Source organism: Leptodactylus fuscus, chromosome 5 (genome assembly GCF_031893055.1).
Source record: "Leptodactylus fuscus isolate aLepFus1 chromosome 5, aLepFus1.hap2, whole genome shotgun sequence".
Lineage (NCBI taxonomy): Eukaryota > Metazoa > Chordata > Amphibia > Anura > Leptodactylidae > Leptodactylus > Leptodactylus fuscus.
This window is the reverse complement of record NC_134269.1, coordinates 210,238,109-210,258,283: the sequence shown is the minus strand read 5'-3', so window position 1 is coordinate 210,258,283 and position 20,175 is coordinate 210,238,109. Positions and strand designations below refer to the sequence as shown.

The 20,175-nt window shown below is 46.0% G+C and overlaps 1 protein-coding gene across 6 annotated transcripts in view; it reads right to left on the bottom strand.

Moving 5' to 3' along the window:
* The window catches only part of DENND5B (DENN domain containing 5B), a 67,925-nt gene that overhangs the window by 22,050 nt on the left and 25,700 nt on the right, over positions 1–20,175 (bottom strand). For 2 of the 6 annotated variants that reach the window (XM_075275196.1, XM_075275199.1), the window contains exons 2-5: positions 10,067–10,132; positions 6,844–6,953; positions 4,391–5,057; positions 2,232–2,419 (exon numbers count right to left, since the gene is read on the bottom strand). In XM_075275196.1, the coding sequence (XP_075131297.1) occupies positions 2,232–2,419; positions 4,391–5,057; positions 6,844–6,953; positions 10,067–10,132 (1,031 nt within the window). The remainder of the gene's footprint in view (positions 1–2,231; positions 2,420–4,390; positions 5,058–6,843; positions 6,954–10,066; positions 10,133–20,175) is intronic. The other 4 variants (XM_075275197.1, XM_075275200.1, XM_075275198.1 and 1 more) reach the window with 2 other exon arrangements.

Below are 20,175 nucleotides of genomic sequence, written 5' to 3'. Positions count from 1 at the left end.
TGTATATTTTGTGTGAAGGGCTGCAGCACTTATCCAAATGCTATAGTGTCTTCAGCAGCTGGGGTGTTGGCCCCTTCTCAAAATTTTCGAAAACCCTTTAAGAGAATCCAACACACGTGGTTCATTAGAAGACAGCCCATTGATTTCAATGAAGTCGGTGTAATACACCATATCACCTGTGGTGGTGCTACATGAAAAAGACCTGATACTGAATTCCCCTTTTAGACTTTAGCGGAAAACCCCTTTAATTGGTCCCAGAGACTTTCAAACGAAGTCTATGGCACAGATAAATTCGTCTCAGTCCTAAGGCCCAACCTACAGCATCCCATATCTCAGCTTCTCCATGTGGGATTCAATTAAACATGCCCTTTAACCCGTCTGGTGTGTTTTATAACCGAATTATACCCCGTCCATCTGTCTGGCGAGCATATGGCGCCCCCGTCCTGCGCATGCTCGGCAGCGCGGTAATCGGAGCTCCATTTCCATGCAGACGTCTGTGACGCCGTCTTCCTATTGTCATTAGTCACCCATCTGCTGGCTGAATTATTAATGGAGTCGGCATCTGGAGCCCTCAGTGCGGCGCTCGTGTAACCCATTAGTGCCCAGCTGTGTCTGTAGACTCTACAAGTGACAGGGGGGAGGAGCCATCGCCTTCAGTACCGAGCGATGGGGGAATCGGGTGCGATCGTCAGCGGCTGGTGATAACGGCTGACACCAGAGAGAATAGCGGCTCATGGCTGGTGATCTCGGGCATAAGCAGACTCAGACCATAAAGCCACTATAGCAGGATCTGTCAATAGCTTTCGTGGCTACTGGCCAAATGAGGAGCGTCTACGGGCACTGGCCACCCCTCTCTGTCCGGAGTCATGGCAGCCATTGAGATGACCAGCCACCCAAGCAATATTAAAGAATCAGTCTCCATCCTCCAACACCTTTGCAGCCTATGACCAGCTTCACCGCCCCTTTAAGACTCACATCCTGTGATGTGCACAGCGAGAAACGAGGCCGGCCGCTGGCAGGGAGCGGAGATGGCAGCCGTACAGCTCGGCTGAATCACTCTCTTTTGCATCCGCACAAGAATACAAATGACTCCTTTTCCCTAATCTGCATACTGTATCCCTACAACATCCCACCAGCCGCAGGCGGGGGCGCCGTGACTCACCGCTGCCCACATACCACAGAAGAATATTCCACCTTGTGCGGATCAATCCATAGTAAAGATTAAGATGGTGCTAAACCCTGTGCTATACATAACGTAGGGCCCGCGGGGGCGGGAGGGAATCCCTGCGTCTTGCTCCGCCCCCTACAGACCTTACACTATGCATAATACAGTATATATATTTTGATGGAGAGTCCCTTTAAGGACATCTATATTAATGAGTAGAGATGAGCGAGTACTATTTCGAATAGCACGCACCCATAGGAATGAATGGACGAAGCCGGCACGCAGAGGGTTAAGCGGCCGGCCTCCGGCAAAGTCTGCGTGTCGGCCGTTTCCATTCATTCCTATGGGTGCGTGCTATTCTAAATACTTGCTCATCTTTATTAATGAGGTTGGGTCTGACCACTGGAACCCCCACCAATCAGCTAGTTGAAGAGTTGGCGAGTCCTGCAGCCTCTTCACTGAAAACAAGTACAGCGCCATGCCTTATACAGTGGCTGTGCTAGGTATTGCAGCTCAACCCCATTCACTTGAACTGTACTATGTGACCAATGAACATGACCTCATCGGCACAAAGAAAAGGCCACAGCAATTGGCAGCCCTGCAACGTCTTCAAACAGAGGGTGGACACCACCGATCACATATTGAAGACCGTCCCTTTAATTTTTGTGTAGGATATTGAGCATCTTCCCCTTTAAGAGAGTCCAAGACACTAATAAGCATATCCATGTGTTACATAAGAGCTTTCCATTCTAAGTTCAATGTCCACGGAGGAAAGTGATCGTCTGACTCACGCCTTAAGGCCGACATGTAGGATAGAGGTCACCAGGAGAACCCGCCGGCAGCCTCGGCCCTGTCACAAGACGATGTTGTCACCTCTTACGCCACCGTTACTCAGCAGAACTTCGCTGTGTCAATCATTTCCTTCTCAAGTTTATTAGGACACCTCAAGACAACAGTAAACAACTGATCATCCAGCTTTCCTTCAACCCTGAAAGCCAACCTGCCCTCACATTTCCTGTCCTTTCACCTTGGCAGGGGCCAGGGAAAGCTGGTTGTGGTCACCTACCTCCTGCGGCAGTTCCAGTTTGGACCGGTCGGTGCCTTCTTTTGACTGCAGACCCATCAAGTACGGCACGGGGGCGTCAAGGAAGTGGAGCAGGGAGGCGGGTAGGATCGGGACGTACACGTGCTGCCACTGGAAGGGGAATAGGAGCGAGGTGATCCCCTCCGCTACGGTCATCAGCCGCTGGTAGTCTGAAAGGAAAAAAGGGGTTAATAACTAGTCCTGTGGAAAAGCTGGGTGAAAGTCAACCAACATGGCCGCCATCACATTGCTCAGAAGGATCCTGCGTTTCGAGCCTTCTACCCTATTCCCTTTCAATCTCGGGGCTGTCACTAACACGGGACGCCGGTGCCATGGTGATTAGGTGGGTGAAATATGACGGCGCGGCGGAGCGAGCCTCCCAGATGTCTGCTAGCCGCAGATAAACATCTTGAATAGAGGAGGACCTGTCATGTCGCCGCTACAGGACATATTTCACGCAGCCGCCTGTGCTGTGCCAGGTCAAAGAGCCGTGTGAGATACAAAGGAGGCGCCATCATGATGAACACCGATACCTGCCAGCGCTGTACAGAGGAGAAAAACATGGCTGCCTTCTACAAACAGCGCCACTCTTGTATATAGGCTGTATGTGGTATTGCAGCTTAGTCTGTTTCAATACTAGACAATCTTTGCACAGGGGTATAAAGGGATGGCATATCCGACCTCTAGGACCATCCTCGATCCCGAGAATGAAGGGTGTGCAGGGTTGATCCAGTACAGCCCCCCCTCACTGTTATACCCTGAACTGCAGCACTGCCCACATCCCAATTTCAGGATCAATTTGGATCCCATGACCATAAACTGATGGCATATCCTAGTGATCCCTTTAAAGAAGGTTTCCAGGCTGATCTATTGATGTCCCATCCTTAAGGGAGGTGATCAACTGAAGACTGGCAGAGGGCCGACACTCAATGTAGTATTCCCAAATGCCGCGTCCGCTCTTCAGGTCATGTGACACCAAGTTCAGTAGTCACATCACCTAATCAAAGCTCAGACCCATCAAGCAAATGGGTTGGGATGCAATACCCACCACGGCCACTGTACAGCGCTGTGCTTGTTACGTAGCGAAGAAGCTGCACGACGTGGCCTTTTCAAACAGCTGATCAGCTGGGGGGCTGGACCCCAAATCTTCAGCTGATGACCTACCTAGGGAAAGGTCATCGATTGACGAACCCTGAAGAACCCCTTTAAGTGTCACAAACTTGGAAGCCCTCGGCTTACTGAACGGGATGTCAGGGCAAGCTGGGATTTGTAGTGTCAGTACAGCCGCTGGTCTATAGATCACAGTATGGGGGTATGAGGGAAGAGGATAAGCTGTGACTGCTGAGCGAGGGAACAGCGTGGCCTAGATTTACTAATGTGCCGCTGCTTAGCGCTCGCTAATTCCATCCTGCATGAATAAGAGATGAGACGAGCGAGACCCGACAACCCCCCCCCCCCCCCCGACACCTCACACTGCCCCCTATCTGTCAGATAAGCCGTGCGGTGATGTGAGGAGAAAGCTAAAGGTTATTCTGGCTAATGCTGTAATACTGAGATTCCTACTTGTAATTCAGCTGCTATGAGGTTCCGCAGCAGCTGAGGTGTGTAGTATGAGGTTCCGCAGCAGCTGAGGTGTGTATTATGAGGTTCCGCAGCAGCTGAGGTGTGTATTATGAGGTTCCGCAGCAGCTGGGGTGTGTATTATGAGGTTCTGCAGCAGCTGAGGTGTGTATTATGAGGATCCGCAGCAGCTGGGGTGTGTATTATGAGGTTCCGCAGCAGCTGGGGTGTGTATTATGATGTTCTGCAGTAGCTGAGATGTGTATTATGAGGTTCCGCAGCAGCTGAGGTGTGTATTATGTAAAGCTGATCTATGACAGACAGGCAGACACATATGGATCCTATTCAGCGCTGCTCATTTCTACTGGCTCATCAGGTTACAGAAATATTTAGGATCAGGTCAATGACCTGTCCACCATGCTTTACACTGCAGCTCTGCTTGTTCAGATTGGCCACTGTGCACAAGCACAAGCCCACCCCTCCACAACTTCCTTATAAATGACTATAGAACCAGTCTGCTATGGCACACATATACGGGGGTAAACGCGCCCCCCCAGGCCAGGGATGGAACGTCGGCTCACCTTGCGAGTACAGCAGGATCTGCATCTCCAGTAATACACAGGTGAAGAGCTGCACCAGGTTCTCCAGGCCCAACAACTCGAAGGTCTCCCTTAGGGGGTAGTCAGAGAGGGGCAGTTCATTAGGTCCCGGCCGCTGGCAAACAATAGGCTCGTACACGCCATAAAATTTCAGCGACCTCCCCGGTGGCGGCAGCGGCACCTCATAGAGGATATTATGGATGTAACTTTCCAGAGGTAATGGCGGGGGCTGGGGGGAGGTAACGGCTTTGTAAAGCTGAGTTAGGAACTTCTTGCAGGACTGCATAAATGGGAGGGGGGTGATCAGACATATACATTTGGATACGTAGAGCGTGTCCCTGTTGATGTCGTAGGAGTTGTAGCGTTGGAGCTTGGCCAGAGAAGTGGCGTCGCCGTCATCAACGCTGCTCGCTAAGGAGTCCATGCTGCACGAGGATGACGCGTAGACGCTATTACACTGCTCGGCGTTGTGCATCTGGTACAGAGTCTGCATGGCCGTGCATATCTGCTTGCTGGTCACCTCCTCGAAGAACGTGAGGACAAAGCCGTAGGTCCTGGAGCCGTCCTCTCTGGTGATGATGAACGAGTGGAACTGGGGGTCCCTGTTGTCGGCCTGCGTCCTGAAGGACAAGCCTTTGGGCATGCAGAGCTGCGGAAAACAAGGGCAAGTTTAGTACTTATGGCACACGGTAGTTCTCAATAGTATCGGCAGAGAGGGACTGTCTGTTTGCACAAGAATCCATGCTAGAAAAAACAGGTCACACTAGGATCATGTGAATTGTAATGAAGATCTGTGATTTTAATGGAGAAGGTGAAAACAGGAGACAACTATTAAAGGGAATGATCTTTCAGAGAAAAAAAAAAAAATTTACTTGAGTACCTCTTTAAAGGGGTTGTCCAGTTTAGAAAAACAATTCTAGGGCCCCTACACACGGTGTAAGCGCGCCGCTCCCATTGAAGTGAATGGGATGTGTTTTGACGCACTCGTGTGTACGGGTCTAAATAAGCGGCACGCTTATGACGTGTGAAGGGGCCCTTAAAGGGATTCTATCATTAAAATCCCATTTTTGTAGATCACACATAGGAATAGCCTTAAGAAAGGCTATTCGTCTCCTACCTTTATTTGTCTTCAGAGCGTCGGCTCTGTCCGAGGCCTAGAAATTTGACCCCAGCTCCAGGAGAAGACGCGTAGAGAGGCTGTTCCTAAAGAAGATGGAGGCGGTGTTGGAGAGTTCTCTCGCAGCATTATGGACTCCCCCAGTGCTGTTTGAGCTCTGGGGCCCGCCTCCAGTGCTGCGAGAGAACTTAATTGCATACACATGAAAACCGGGATTTCTACCGAATGGTGGCGCAGAGAAGACATATAAAGGTAGAAGAAGAATAACCTTTCTTAAGGCTATTCCTATGTGTGATCTACAAAATAATTGGATTTTAATGGAAGAAGCCCTTTAATACATCTCACTAGGGTGTTAATAGGAAGGAGTCATCGATGCAGTGTCTGCCCCATCCCCCATCACTTAGTATTATCGACTAGTTATGGGAATGTCTCAGGGTTTATCTGCAGTGTAAATTTGCAAGAAAACCAAATTTTCTGCCTCTATGCAGAATGTCAGTGATCTCGTTCTAGTTTAGATTTGATTTCCTAAAACATAATTATCCGAGGTAAAACAACTCATCAAAAGCCGCATACATTACGGAGATCAGAGCTGCCGCATGTTGTCACGGCAGGGGGGGGGGGGGGGAGGCGAGAAGCTGAGCTATGTGATATATAGGTTATAGGATAGAGGAGAGAAGCTGAGCTCTGTGATATATAGGATTATATGATAGAGGAGAGAAGCTGAGCTCTGTGATATATAGGGTTATATGATAGAGGGAGAGGAGCTGAGCTGTGTGATATATAAGTTATAGGATAGAGGAGAGAAGCTGAGCTCTGTGATATATAGGGTTATATGATAGAGGAGAGAAGCTGAGCTCTGTGATATATAGGGTTATATGATAGAGGGAGAGGAGCTGAGCTCTGTGATATATAGGGTTATATGATAGAAGAGAGAAGCTGAGCTCTGTGATATATAGGGTTATATGATAGAGGGAGAGGAGCTGAGCTGTGTGATATATAAGTTATAGGATAGAGGAGAGAAGCTGAGCTCTGTGATATATAGGGTTATATGATAGAGGAGAGAAGCTGAGCTCTGTGATATATAGGTTATAGGATAGAGGAGAGAAGCTGAGCTCTGTGATATATAGGGTTATATGATAGAAGAGAGAAGCTGAGCTCTGTGATATATAGGGTTATATGATAGAGGAGAGAAGCTGAGCTCTGTGATATATAGGATTATATGATAGAGGAGAGAAGCTGAGCTCTGTGATATATAGGATTATATGATAGAGGAGAGAAGCTGAGCTCTGTGATATATAGGGCATTGTTCACATCTTACCATGTTGACGGCATCTTGATCAAAAGGATTCCACTCCACATTCTGAGGGTAATGGGCGAGGACTTTTGACTTGAAGGTTCTCCTTACAGGGCTCTGGTCAAAGTTCTCACCTAAATCAGAAGACAATCCTATAAAGTACAGAACCTGGCGGAATACGTTATACACTATAGGTCACCCCAACCAGAATCTGCAACAACGCAGACCCTGTGAATTATGGGACTGAAATAAATGTGCTTAAAGGGGAGCTCCATCCAAATTTTATCCTAAGAAGTGACAGATAAGATGGAATTCCCCTTTAATACTGAGCCATGAAATCCCATTTGTTCTCATTCATCAGACCTCACATCTGCCTGTCTGTACACGCGGTGCCGCTACGTAGCCGACTGCTAGGCAGAGTGCCAGGGCTGACATCAGAGGACAAACAACAGATTTGATAACTGATCAGTATACAGGAGCTTCTGCCCTGTGCTTGGATAGGGGATCTATACAATATATACATATATATATATATATATATATATATATATATATATTTAATATTAATTAATTTAAAGTATTTTTACATACGAAAAAAAAAAACGTGGTAACAATACAAATTTTTTTTTGCATTTTTACCACAAATTTTTTAAATTTTTAAAATTTGTATAACAAAAAAAAAAATAAATAAATAATAATTATATGGGAATTTTATTTATTAAAAAATAAATAAATCCAACGTGTCCATAATCCCCCCCCGTCTCCTCGCAGTCCGTCCATTCTCGGCGCACTAATCGTATTGATATTAAACGCTTGTTTATTAATTCATGAGGCGCGCGGCCCCGGCAGTGACTTTATACATTACATGAACAGTAACATGGTCAATAACACATAAGTGCCCCAATAAATCTCCCGTCAGACAGCAGAGCTGGAGCGAGAGCGCATTAATGGCGGTGGCGGACGTAATTACGTATCCTGGCTACAGAATTAATGGAGGACTCCGCTCTAAAACCAATATTTATACCGTAACAGCAGAGTAACGTGAGGTTTCCTTTGAGTTATCAGGGAGCAGTGCATTGTGGGAGGTCATGTGACTCACAGCTCCAGTTGTCTCTGTAAGTACAAAACAACCTTTAAAGGGATTGTCCAGGGTTAAAAAAACAAAAAACATGGCAGCCTTCATGAAACAGCACCACACCTGTCCATAGGTTATGCCTGGTATTACATGGAATTGAACTGCAAAGCTGAGCTGCAATACCACATACAACCTGTGGACAGGTGTGGTGCTGTGTCTGGAAGAAAACAGACGAGATGATCTAATCCTGGACAATCCCTTTAAGCTGCTCATAAGCATCCATAGTTGTTGGGGGAGCACTCCTTCATCCAACAGCTATTCCTCCCAATTCCCCCCATAAACATATTCGCTTGGTTCGGCCAAGTATCTATGCGTACTCCATGGTTAGAGGGAAGTAGGTTGGTCAAGACCCTCTGGAGGGGGGGGGGGGGGGGTGTTTATCTCCCTTGAGATTTGCCCCCTTGGTCCAGGGTGGGTCAGTACACCCCCATACACATGCGGGATCAGTTCACTTTCCTCTAATGTGTCTGACACAGTAAAGAATCGGAACCGTAGACTGTTGCCATGGGTAACCAGCAGAATTTTGAAAACTTTATATCTGATTGGAGGAAAAAAACAAAACAAAAAAAAACAACTAAAAATAAGTCTAAATTAGTGGAAAAATTAGAGCCAAGCGTTAACTAACTTGTTATGTAAATCCGACCTGTGAAAGTGTGAGCGACTTTAGTAGAATTAATTTGCATATTTTAGTCGACATCCATGGCCGTGACTTCTAACTCTGCAGCGGAGAATAGAAATCACTGATAACAAATACTTACCGCGTAATAGTCACATAAAATAGTAAGTGGCCGTTAATAGTGAAAAAAACAAAAAAAGTTTCATGGCCCAATTCGTCACTTTTTCCGGAACATGAGCCCGCTACGGATAGGAGGAGCCTGGCATGTCCATATCGGTGCGGGTACCGTTTTTCTAGACACTATTCACATGTATTGTACTGTAAACTGCAGAGGTGAATCGGCCACGGATTTTCGGACATGCTTACTGATGGTTTCCATTTCCTCAATTGACCAGCTTGGATACCTTTTTGGCTTCAAGATCCTTGTATCAGGTTGGATCTGACTAAACACCTGGTCCGATACAGGCCAAGACCCAAGATGGACACCGGTCTTTAGTCACCGAGCCGAACTCCCAGTGACCGACACAGTGAAACGAGTCGCTCATTTGCATATAATTAACAACTACCACTAATAATCATCACCATCACCAACCACCACCACCACCACCATCAGATTACAGGTAATGGTAGCCACACAGAAATGGACTGTCTGAATGTCAACAGGGAGGGCAGAGATGACTTCAGAAGTAAAAATGGGTGGAGTTGTGACTACCAAGCTCCGCCCACTTTGCTGTAGCCCCATCTGCAAGGATTGAGATTTAAGATTTTTTTTTTAATTTCATCATGGTAAATATCATTTCGTGTGTGGCTAGCATAAGATCGGAGGCCGGAACGGGCCCAACTCAGTGACTACCAAACACCAGACGACAGGAAGAGGAGGAGGAAGAGGAAGATTACTGCAACTTTAATTAAAATCCACAGAGAACAACTGAGCAAAACATCTTGACACATATTAGGAGGAGATGTGCAGATCGGCATAGATGTCTACAAGGAAGAACTACAAGTCTCAGCAAAACCTGCCCACAAAAATACTCCTAGTGAGGGTCCAGCAAAAAAACAGCGCCACACCAGTTCATCTGGTTATACCTGGTATTGCAGTTTGGGATCATAGAAGTGAATAAGACTGGATTAAAGTCTCATTCAACCTGTGGACAGGTGTGGCGCTGTTTTTGGAAGTTGTCAATGGCTGCGCCGTTTGCTTATAAAACCGGACCGCCAATAACAAGAAATCCTCGCCAATGCCAGTGTGTACTGCGCCATGAGACAAAGGTTCGTAATGTTTACAAGATGCTTTAGCTCATTTCTACAACAGCGGCAATTACGCCTTTACGAGACAGAGTCACAATGTGGTAAAAAAAAGGCCTCGGGGGGGTGAAGGAGAAGGAGGGAGGGGGTGAAGCAAGCGACAGATCAAAAGTGAGCAATCATGGTGATTCGGAGAGGGATTGAAAGTGGGTGAAGTGCAGAGAGGACTTATGGTGGGGGTCCTAGGTTACCTGCGCCTTTATTCTCACCGTCTTGGCTTCTGCCATGTCGGTCTGCTTCTAGCCACTGGTATAAGACTAAGTGAACAAAAAATGGACGTGTGAATAATAAAGTAATGAACGTTCTGAATGGAAGGCAAAACAGCAAGGTTAGTAACATGGAGAGACAAGACATGAAAATACAAACATGGTATACATGGGGCCGGCAAGGCCAAGCAATAAGATGGGAAATAATGCGGTGTATGGCGCGGTCACTCACCGCACCGTAACCGACTACGATGAGATTTAATTTCCCCATTCACAGGCGAATCCCCAATGAATGACACCGGCGCAGGGACACTTCTATAGGACTGACAATAACTCCCCCAAATACAGCCTTCCATTAGTCCCATAAAAGTGACGGCCATACATCAACATCGTCGCGCAATTTACATACAGGATTTGGGGACCCCGATTCTTGTAATTATTAGAGAACCCTTAAAGGGATTCTACCATTAAACTACCTTTTTTTTCTAATGAACACGTCGGAATAGCCTTAAAGGCTATTCGTCTCCTACCTTTAGACGTGGTCTCCACCGCGCCGTTCGGTAGAAATAGCGGTTTTAACCGGTATGCAAATGAGCTCTCCGTAGCAATGAGGGCGGGCCAAAGCGCTGAAAGGCCGATGAGCGCGTCCCCATTGCTGCCCAGAGCTCTTTCCTGCGCCGCCTCCTTCCTCTACAGCAATTCCGCCTCTTCTGGCTTCTCTTGCTCTTGTAGTTCTATACAGGAGCATAAAGAGGCCACCCCAAAATGGCCGCCGGCCGGCTCCTGTATTGAACTGCAAGAGCGGCTACCCAAAAATGGCTGGCGGCCATTATTGGGTAGCCACTCTTGCAGTTCAATACAGGAGCCAGCCGCCGGCCATTTTTGGGGGGGCCTCTCTATGCTCCTATATAGAACTACAAGAGCAAGAGAAGCCAGAAGAGGCGGAGTTGCTGCAGAATAAGGAGGCGGCGCAGGAAAGAGCTCTGGGCAGCAATGGGGACGCGCTCATCGGCCTTTCAGCGCTGGGGCCCGCCCTCATTGCTGCGGAGAGCTCATTTGTATACCGATTAAAACCGGTATTTCTACGGAACGGCGCGATGGAGACCACGTCTAAAGGTAGGAGACGAATAGCCTTTCTTAAGGCTATTCCGACGTGTTCATTAGAAAAAAAAGGTAGTTTAATGGTAGAATCCCTTTAAGTCAACCCCCCCTGTCATTAGATACTCATCCCCTATCCTGGGAATATAGGGTCATTGTTATTCAGAGGGAAGCGCTTTTTAGGGTACACTCACATGGTAGAATTTGAGGCCACCTCAAAATCCTCTGCGAAAAACTGCCCCTAATCTGCCTCGTATTGGGAGTCAGGGATGGACGGCAAAACCACAAGGATCCTACTTGATTTCGATGCAGTTTTAAGGACACAATCACTTTGGAAACCGTGACGTGTCCTCTCGCATGGTTAGCTCTGCAGTCACGTATATACACCCGTACCCAAAAAAAAAGGGCGGCCAGTTTTCTGCTGCTGTTTTAGGAGGAGCACCTTCTCAAATTCTTCTCCAAATTCCGCTGTGTGGACATATCCCAATACTAGGTTTACACAAGTGATGTTCTGTCTGTTGTTCTGGTCCGGAAAATGGACAGGTGGACCCTGAACTGGCAGACACATACGGAACCCCATAGACTGTAACGGGGACCCTCGGAGGTCCATTGATTTGAAACTGAAGGTTCAGAACAAAAAGTCAAGAGAATCTTTTCGTAACTGCGAAGGAGTCTCCGGTGCAGATGTGAACGCAGCCTCAAGAACTTATACCGTAAATGCGGCTATACGTGGGGGGGGTCTCAGTGGTCAGCCGATAGTGAGGCGACAACCGATACAGTCGCCATTAAAAGGCACCAAACTTTTCACAACCCTAAAATGGTGGGCAGATTTCTATTCTTAAACCCCGTCGATACTCATCTGCTATAGCTCTGCCCAGGCGTCAGTCCTTACTGTAAACTTTGGCATTCTATTCATGAACCATCCTCATTACCAGGACCTAACTGCGTCTGACCCGTAGAAAATTCCTCACATATCGCAGATCGCCACATGCCAGCCCAGCGCGAACATTATCGGAATGCGAGACGAAAAAAATGCGGCACAATCTTGACAATGCAACGAACATAGCGAATGGTGACCTTGCTTCGGAGGAATCTTATCTGCGGTGTAATTTTAGAAGCTCTCACCAACCGTGTCAGCGTCTGTAAATAGCCGTGCGCCAAGTAGCGGCGAATAATTGATACGACATTTGCATACGGCTCCAACGGAGACGATTAGAAATGATTATAGGGCGGTGCGAGAAGTCGATGCGCGAGGAAAGGGTCAATGTCTCCTGTGGGAGGGTAATAAAAATTCACTGGCCGGATTTTATGGTGGTGGTGGGGGATTTAGGCGAAGTATCCCGGCTGCCGGCGGCAGAACACACGCGTTGAATAATTCATTGCGAAAGTAAAATAAAACCAGTCGGAGGCTATTTTCAGACGTCGGTCGCTGTTCGGGGGCCATAAAACCTTTATAAGATCCTGGTGAAATTCGCAGCGTGCAGGATATACAATACCAATATGGCCGCCATTACAGATACCACTCAGCTTTCCAAAAATCGAGCGATACCTCTACAGTTATCCCCTATTGGTAGACAAATGGGCGGGATACCTGGAAACAGTGGGATTAACCCAACTTTCCCAAACTCCTGAATAGGAACATATAACTATGCTTCATTAGAAAGCAGTATTTCTACACATAGACGCACATTTTCCATTCAGGAGTCAAGAAAAGCTGAATAAAAATTAAAATATTAGTCACCCAGCTTTCCCAGACATCCAGTCAAATCAGTCTATATAGCCTGCAAGCACGTCACGCTCCTAGAGATTTACCCGCTTTCCCAGGTTCCTGACTGGAAAAGGTTTAGTTCCATAGCTATAAACCAGCCTTGACTATAGATGTAAAGAAACAGAAGTTTTCCAGTCAGGAACCTAAGGAAGCTGGATGACAACCATTGCAGGGGTATTAATATCACAATAATGCTCACCACCCAGCTTTCCATGACTACAACTAGATCTGCTACATTGCTGCTAGGCAGATTTCACTAGGAGTTTGGGAAAGTTGGGTGACCAATGTGTTAATCGCTTCCTTAAGAGGAAACTCAGACCAATATGGCCGCCGGCGCTGTGAAACAGCCAATGCTATTCCCCATTGGTGCATAAATAGGCAGATTTGCCAAAATACCTGGCAATAGTGGTAGTAACACAGCTTTTCCAGACTCCTGAATGGAATAATTATATGAATGGAATATAACTATGCTTAACCATACACATTTTCCATTCAGGAGTCTAGAAAAGCTGAATAGAAACCTCTAAGGAGCCTGAAACAGCAGCAAAATTAGTCACCCAGCTTTCCCACACTCCTAGGCTAGCCAGCCTATATAATGCGCAAAAGCTTCTCGCTCCTAGAGAGGATTTACCAGCTTTTCTAGGTTCCTGACTGGAAAACCTTCAGTTACATACCTAGAAAACAGCTAGGGATACATATCTAAATAAAAGTTTCCATTCAGGAACCTAGGAAGGCTGGGTGACAGCCATCATCATCAGAATATTGCACATCACCCAGCTTTCCATGACTAAATTGGCCATATCAATTTCGCTAGCGGTCAGGGAAAGTTGGGTGGCAACCACCGTGCTATCGCTTTTCTGACTGGAAAAATCTGTCCAATATGGCCGCACAAATAGGACTTTTCCATTCAGTAATCTAGGAAAGCTGAATGACACCCAATAACATCAGAATATTGCACATCACCCAGCTTTCCATAACTCAACCATGACTAAATTGGCCATATCCATTTAGCCAGTAATTTGGGAAAGTTGGGTTATTTTTCTGATCGGAAAATCTTCCTAAATCCGCAAAGGACCTGTTTAGTGGCTGAAGTGACATTTTTTGTTGCCACCCAGCTTTCCCAGGTACAGGTGAAGCTTCTACTTCTATTCTTCCTCACGTAGGTGCTGTATAACATTAGTCGCCCGCTTTCACGTGTTATACAGTCATTGTTAGGTTCCCGCGGTGAGGGAAACAATGGCCCCCGCCCGACACAAATGACTTACAGCTGGTTTGTTGGTATAACGCGGGCGCTGCGCAGGTGACGGCTCCAACGGGGAAATTATACGGCGAATTACAAGAACAGACAAAAGGCTTCCTGCGCGTAACTCGAGGCGAACATTATCTGCCGCAAGAACGGGGATGGTTGTGTTACACGTAATAAGCCATTAATCACGTCCTATAGGTAACGGTGATCGGAGCCTTAAAGGGAAAACGTACACTTAAAGGAGAACTCCACTGTAACCCTGAAAATTCAGGTAAGATTGTGCCTAGTCTCGATATCTCATCCCCTTTATGGTTACGTTCACAAGGGTCCAGGAAGCTGAGCTATGAGGGGTTGTTTGATGGGGTCCTGTCACTGTAGAATGGTCAGGGCTGCCCCGGTTCCTGCCTGTGAAATGGGAATTTTCTTTTAATCAAGATTCAGAAAGTTGCCAGTGAAGTCTGAATCCGTAGTCATCCATCCTGAACGTGACGTCACTTTCAATAGTCGCCTGGCCTGACCCCACCTCAGTCCCATTCAAGTGAATTACCCTTGGCTGCAATACCAAGCACATCCACTATTCAATTCATGGCGCTGTGTTTGGTTTGCTTTGTTTACACAGAACGTGATCACGATCAGAAACAAAAAGCGAGAAATGAAGAAGTGAAAGATGCAAATCCTCAGCTGCAGGTACCAGCGGTTTCATCCACCGAAACTACTCTATTACCAACCAGTTCCTACCAGATGGAGGCGCCAGGCCCCCGCAGCTTTAACTGAATATTTAACATCTCTGACTCTACAAAGTAGGTCAGGTCTTTAGGAAAGCTAACAAGTTTGTTCTACCGCTAAATTATTCAGATTTTGGGATCCGCTGATTGAGACGGATTAGTCTTTAATATTCACATATCAGCTGAGCTTTAAGTGTCAATTTTGCATAAACCCCCTTAAAGGGGTCCTCCGGGATGGTAACATTGATGGCCGATTTGTCTAATCATAGGACCCCCCACAATAAAAGGGTCACACTACATCCTGTTTGGCCTCACCCTATTCACTTGACTGGGACAAGGTGGGGCCACCTTTAACCTTAAAGGGGGCCTTTTAACACTTACAGTAAATACAATTTTCCGTATCCTTTTAATAGGTGCGCTCCATTGTCTCTGACACAGTTGGAGTGTTTTCTCTAGTCCCCACCGTTCCTGAGCAATCAGGGCTGTTAATTTCAGCACTCAATATGCTAATTAGGCTCTCTACTGTCAGGTGGGAGGTCCCTGTATATCTACACCAGTCTAGGACCACCCACCAGATTAAGAAATCATGTATGGATAATAACTGCAGTGATCGCTCAGGAATGGTGGGGGACTGAGAAAAAATTCCAACAGTGCCAGAAGCAACGACTATTAAAGGGATCCTATCATTAAAAAACTATTTTTTTGTGACTAACACGCAGGAAGGCTATTCTTCTCCTACGTTTAGAAGTCTTCTCCACGCCGCCATTTCGGTAGAAATCCTGGTTTTCGTCGGTATGTAAATGAGTTCTCTCGCAGCACTGGTTGCGGGCCCCAGCGCTCAAACAGCACTGGGGGCGTCCCCAATGCTACGAGAGAACTCTCCAGCGACGCCTCCATCTTCTTCAGGAGCGGGCTCTTCACGCATCATCTTCTTCCAGCGCTGTGGTCATAGCCGACTGCGCATGCCCACAGGCCACAAGAAAATGGCCGCTTACTGTGTAAGTGAAAGGGTCACCTTTGTGCACATAAAAGGGCCACCCTCCTAGGCATATGTAGTCGAGACCATGAAGACACACAGATATAGCATGCTATATATAAGAGTTGGCAGTTTCGATAAGTTAAAACTGCTGACAGACTCCCTTTAAAGAGTGTCACCAGCCCCGCATATAGATTGAGTCAGGTGACCCTAACCTAGTGGTGTTTTCTCCTTGTGAATCTCTGCCTCCGATTCCACGATATTGGGGTTTTTATCAATATGCAAATGAGCTCTTCAAAGCAACTACAGCAATGGCGGCCTCCTTGTTGTCTAAAGGGCTCAACTGAATTCTGGGAAAACACAGTAATCTCGCGACAATGGAGGCAGCGATTCACAAGTGGAGAACACCATAGGATTGAGGGGACCCTAACCTATCTATCTGTGGGTTCACTGGCCTCTGCTGACAGACTCCCTTTAAGGATATGTTCAGGCTCTATCATGTCACGTGTTGGATCGCGTGTCATCCTTACACCAGAATAGGTCCGATATGAACAAACCTTTAATTAGATGGCCTTGCCCCGACCCAAAGCTTATGCAAATAATACAAGGAAACCCTGATCCGGAGCCGCGTACGAGGCCTATCAGTAGGAAGGCAGGCTACGTATTCCTATCAGTGCCCACCGCCGCAGGCCAGGATTCTGCAGCGTCTTTATGACGGCTTATGGCTGATGACTCCTGACAATTCCAGCTTAGATTCCCTGCCAGGCAGGAGGATGAACGAGATCAATGTGCCCGTGGGGGTGAGTGACGAGAACAGGCGCAGGGGCTCAGATTTTCTCTATTATTACCGCGTCTTCCTTGTTTCCTGAGATTAGGCCAAATAAGCGCAGCGTGGGACGGGGACGAAGAGAACGCAATTTCTATGCTAATGCGTACAGTGGGCAGGACGTCTGCTTGTCAGGGAAGGAAAGTCAATAGGAAAAGAATATTATAGAATATAATGGAATTATCCCAGCCAGGAAAGATAAACCCCCGAGTCGTCTTCAGACGGGTCAGCATACAATATCCAACCTCTGCGCTATTCAGCTAAATTTGGACGTGTGACCGCCATGGCAAAGCAGACACTCAGCTTTCCCAGGCTTCTGTATGGCAACAAATGCAGAACCAAATCCCTAAAATTCCAATCATGTTGCAAACAGTCATGTTCTATGAGAAATATAACGCTGTACAATAACTCAATGGCTACTGACCAATGGATAACGGGAATGGTAATACCTAGTCATCTATTTATCCTACCAGGAGGAATGAAAGAGGGACAGCAGAAGGCAAAGTCCTAAGATAAGATGTCTAAGCAAAAGTGCGACCTTGATTTTCAGTGTTTCAGATACCAATGTGTAGAAGTCACGACTATTTTGTCAGGGAACTGCATCAGGTCTCGGGCTTCACCCACTGAGATCTATTCACACACACAGCGTGACATTCTTGAAATACTTAGATACAGAGAACTGACGACAAAGAACAGAGAATCTGCTGCAATGGAGGAAACGTTTTATAGCTAAAATATGCTGATCCTGTATTATACTCCAGAGCTGCGCTCACTATTCTGCTGGTGCAGTCACTGTGTACATACATTACATTACTTATCCTGTATTATACTCCAGAGCTGCGCTTACTATTCTGCTGGTGCAGTCACTGTGTACATACATTACATTACTTATCCTGTATTATACTCCAGAGCTGCACTCACTATTCTGCTGGTGCAGTCACTGTGTACATATATTACATTACTTATCCTGTATTATACTCCAGAGCTGCGCTCACTATTCTGCTGGTACAGTCACTGTGTACATACATTACATTACTTATCCTGTATTATACTCCAGAGCTGCGCTCACTATTCTGCTGGTGCAGTCACTGTGTACATATATTACATTACTTATCCTGTATTATACTCCAGAGCTGCGCTCACTATTCTGCTGGTGCAGTCACTGTGTACATACATTACATTACTTATCCTGTATTATACTCCAGAGCTGCGCTCACTATTCTGCTGGTGCAGTCACTGTGTACATACATTACATGACTTATCCTGTATTATACTCCAGAGCTGCGCTCATTATTCTGCTGGTGCAGTCACTGTGTACATACATTACATGACTTATCCTGTATTATACTCCAGAGCTGCGCTCACTATTCTGCTGGTGCAGTCACTGTGTACATACATTACATTACTTATCCTGTATTATACTCCAGAGCTGCACTCACTATTCTGCTGGTGCAGTCACTGTGTACATACATTACTTATCCTGTATTATACTCCAGAGCTGCACTCACTATTCTGCTGGTGCAGTCACTGTGTACATACATTACATGACTTATCCTGTATTATACTCCAGAGCTGCGCTCACTATTCTGCTGGTACAGTCACTGTGTACATACATTACATTACTTATCCTGTATTATACTCCAGAGCAGCGCTCACTATTCTGCTGGTGCAGTCACTGTGTACATACATTACATTACTTATCCTGTATTATACTCCAGAGCTGCACTCACTATTCTGCTGGTGCAGTCACTGTGTACATACATTACATTACTTATCCTGTATTATACTCCAGAGCTGCACTCACTATTCTGCTGGTGCAGTCACTGTGTACATACATTACATTATTTATCCTGTATTATACTCCAGAGCTGCGCTCACTATTCTGCTGGTACAGTCACTGTGTACATACATTACATTACTTATCCTGTATTATACTCCAGAGCTGCACTCACTATTCTGCTGGTGCAGTCACTGTGTACATACATTACATTACTTATCCTGTATTATACTCCAGAGCTGCGCTCACTATTCTGCTGGTACAGTCACTGTGTACATACATTACTTATCCTGTATTATACTCCAGAGCTGCGCTCACTATTCTGCTGGTACAGTCACTGTGTACATACATTACATTACATTATCCTGTATTATACTCCAGAGCTGCGCTCACTATTCTGCTGGTGCAGTCACTGTGTACATACATTACATTACTTATCCTGTATTATACTCCAAAGCTGCGTTCACTATTCTGCTGGTACAGTCACTGTGTACATACATTACATTATCCTGTATTATACTCCAGAGCTGCGCTCACTATTCTGCTGGTGCAGTCACTGTGTACACACATTACATTACTTATCCTGTATTATACTCCAGAGCTGCGCTCACTATTCTGCTGGTGCAGTCACTGTGTACATACATTACATTACTTATCCTGTATTATACTCCAGAGCTGCGCTCACTATTCTGCTGGTACAGTCACTGTGTACATACATTACATTACTTATCCTGTATTATACTCCAGAGCTGCACTCACTATTCTGCTGGTGCAGTCACTGTGTATATACATTACATTACTTCTCCTGTATTATACTCCAGAGCTGCGCTCAATATTCTGCTGGTACAGTCACTGTGTGCATACATTACTTATCCTGTATTATACTCCAGAGCTGCGCTCACTATTCTGCTAGTGCAGTCACTGTGTACATACATTACATTACTTATCCTGTATTATACTCCAGAGCTGTGCTCACTATTCTGCTGGTGCAGTCACTGTGTACATACATTACATTACTGTATTATACTCCAGAGCTGCGCTCACTATTCTGCTGGTACAGTCACTGTGTACATACATTACATTACTTATCCTGTATTATACTCCAGAGCTGCGCTCACTATTCTGCTGGTACAGTCACTGTGTACATACATTACATTACTTATCCTGTATTATACTCCAGAGCTGCACTCACTATTCTGCTGGTGCAGTCACTGTGTACATACATTACATTACTTATCCTGTATTATACTCCAGAGCTGCGCTCACTATTCTGCTGGTACAGTCACTGTGTACATACATTACATTACTTATCCTGTATTATACTCCAGAGCTGCACTCACTATTCTGCTGGTGCAGTCACTGTGTACATACATTACATTACTTATCCTGTATTATACTCCAGAGCTGCGCTCACTATTCTGCTGGTACAGTCACTGTGTACATACATTACATTACTTATCCTGTATTATACTCCAGAGCTGCGCTCACTATTCTGCTGGTACAGTCACTGTGTACATACATTACTTATCCTGTATTATACTCCAGAGCTGCGCTCACTATTCTGCTGGTACAGTCACTGTGTACATACATTACATTACATTATCCTGTATTATACTCCAGAGCTGCACTCACTATTCTGCTGGTACAGTCACTGTGTACATACATTACATTACATTAT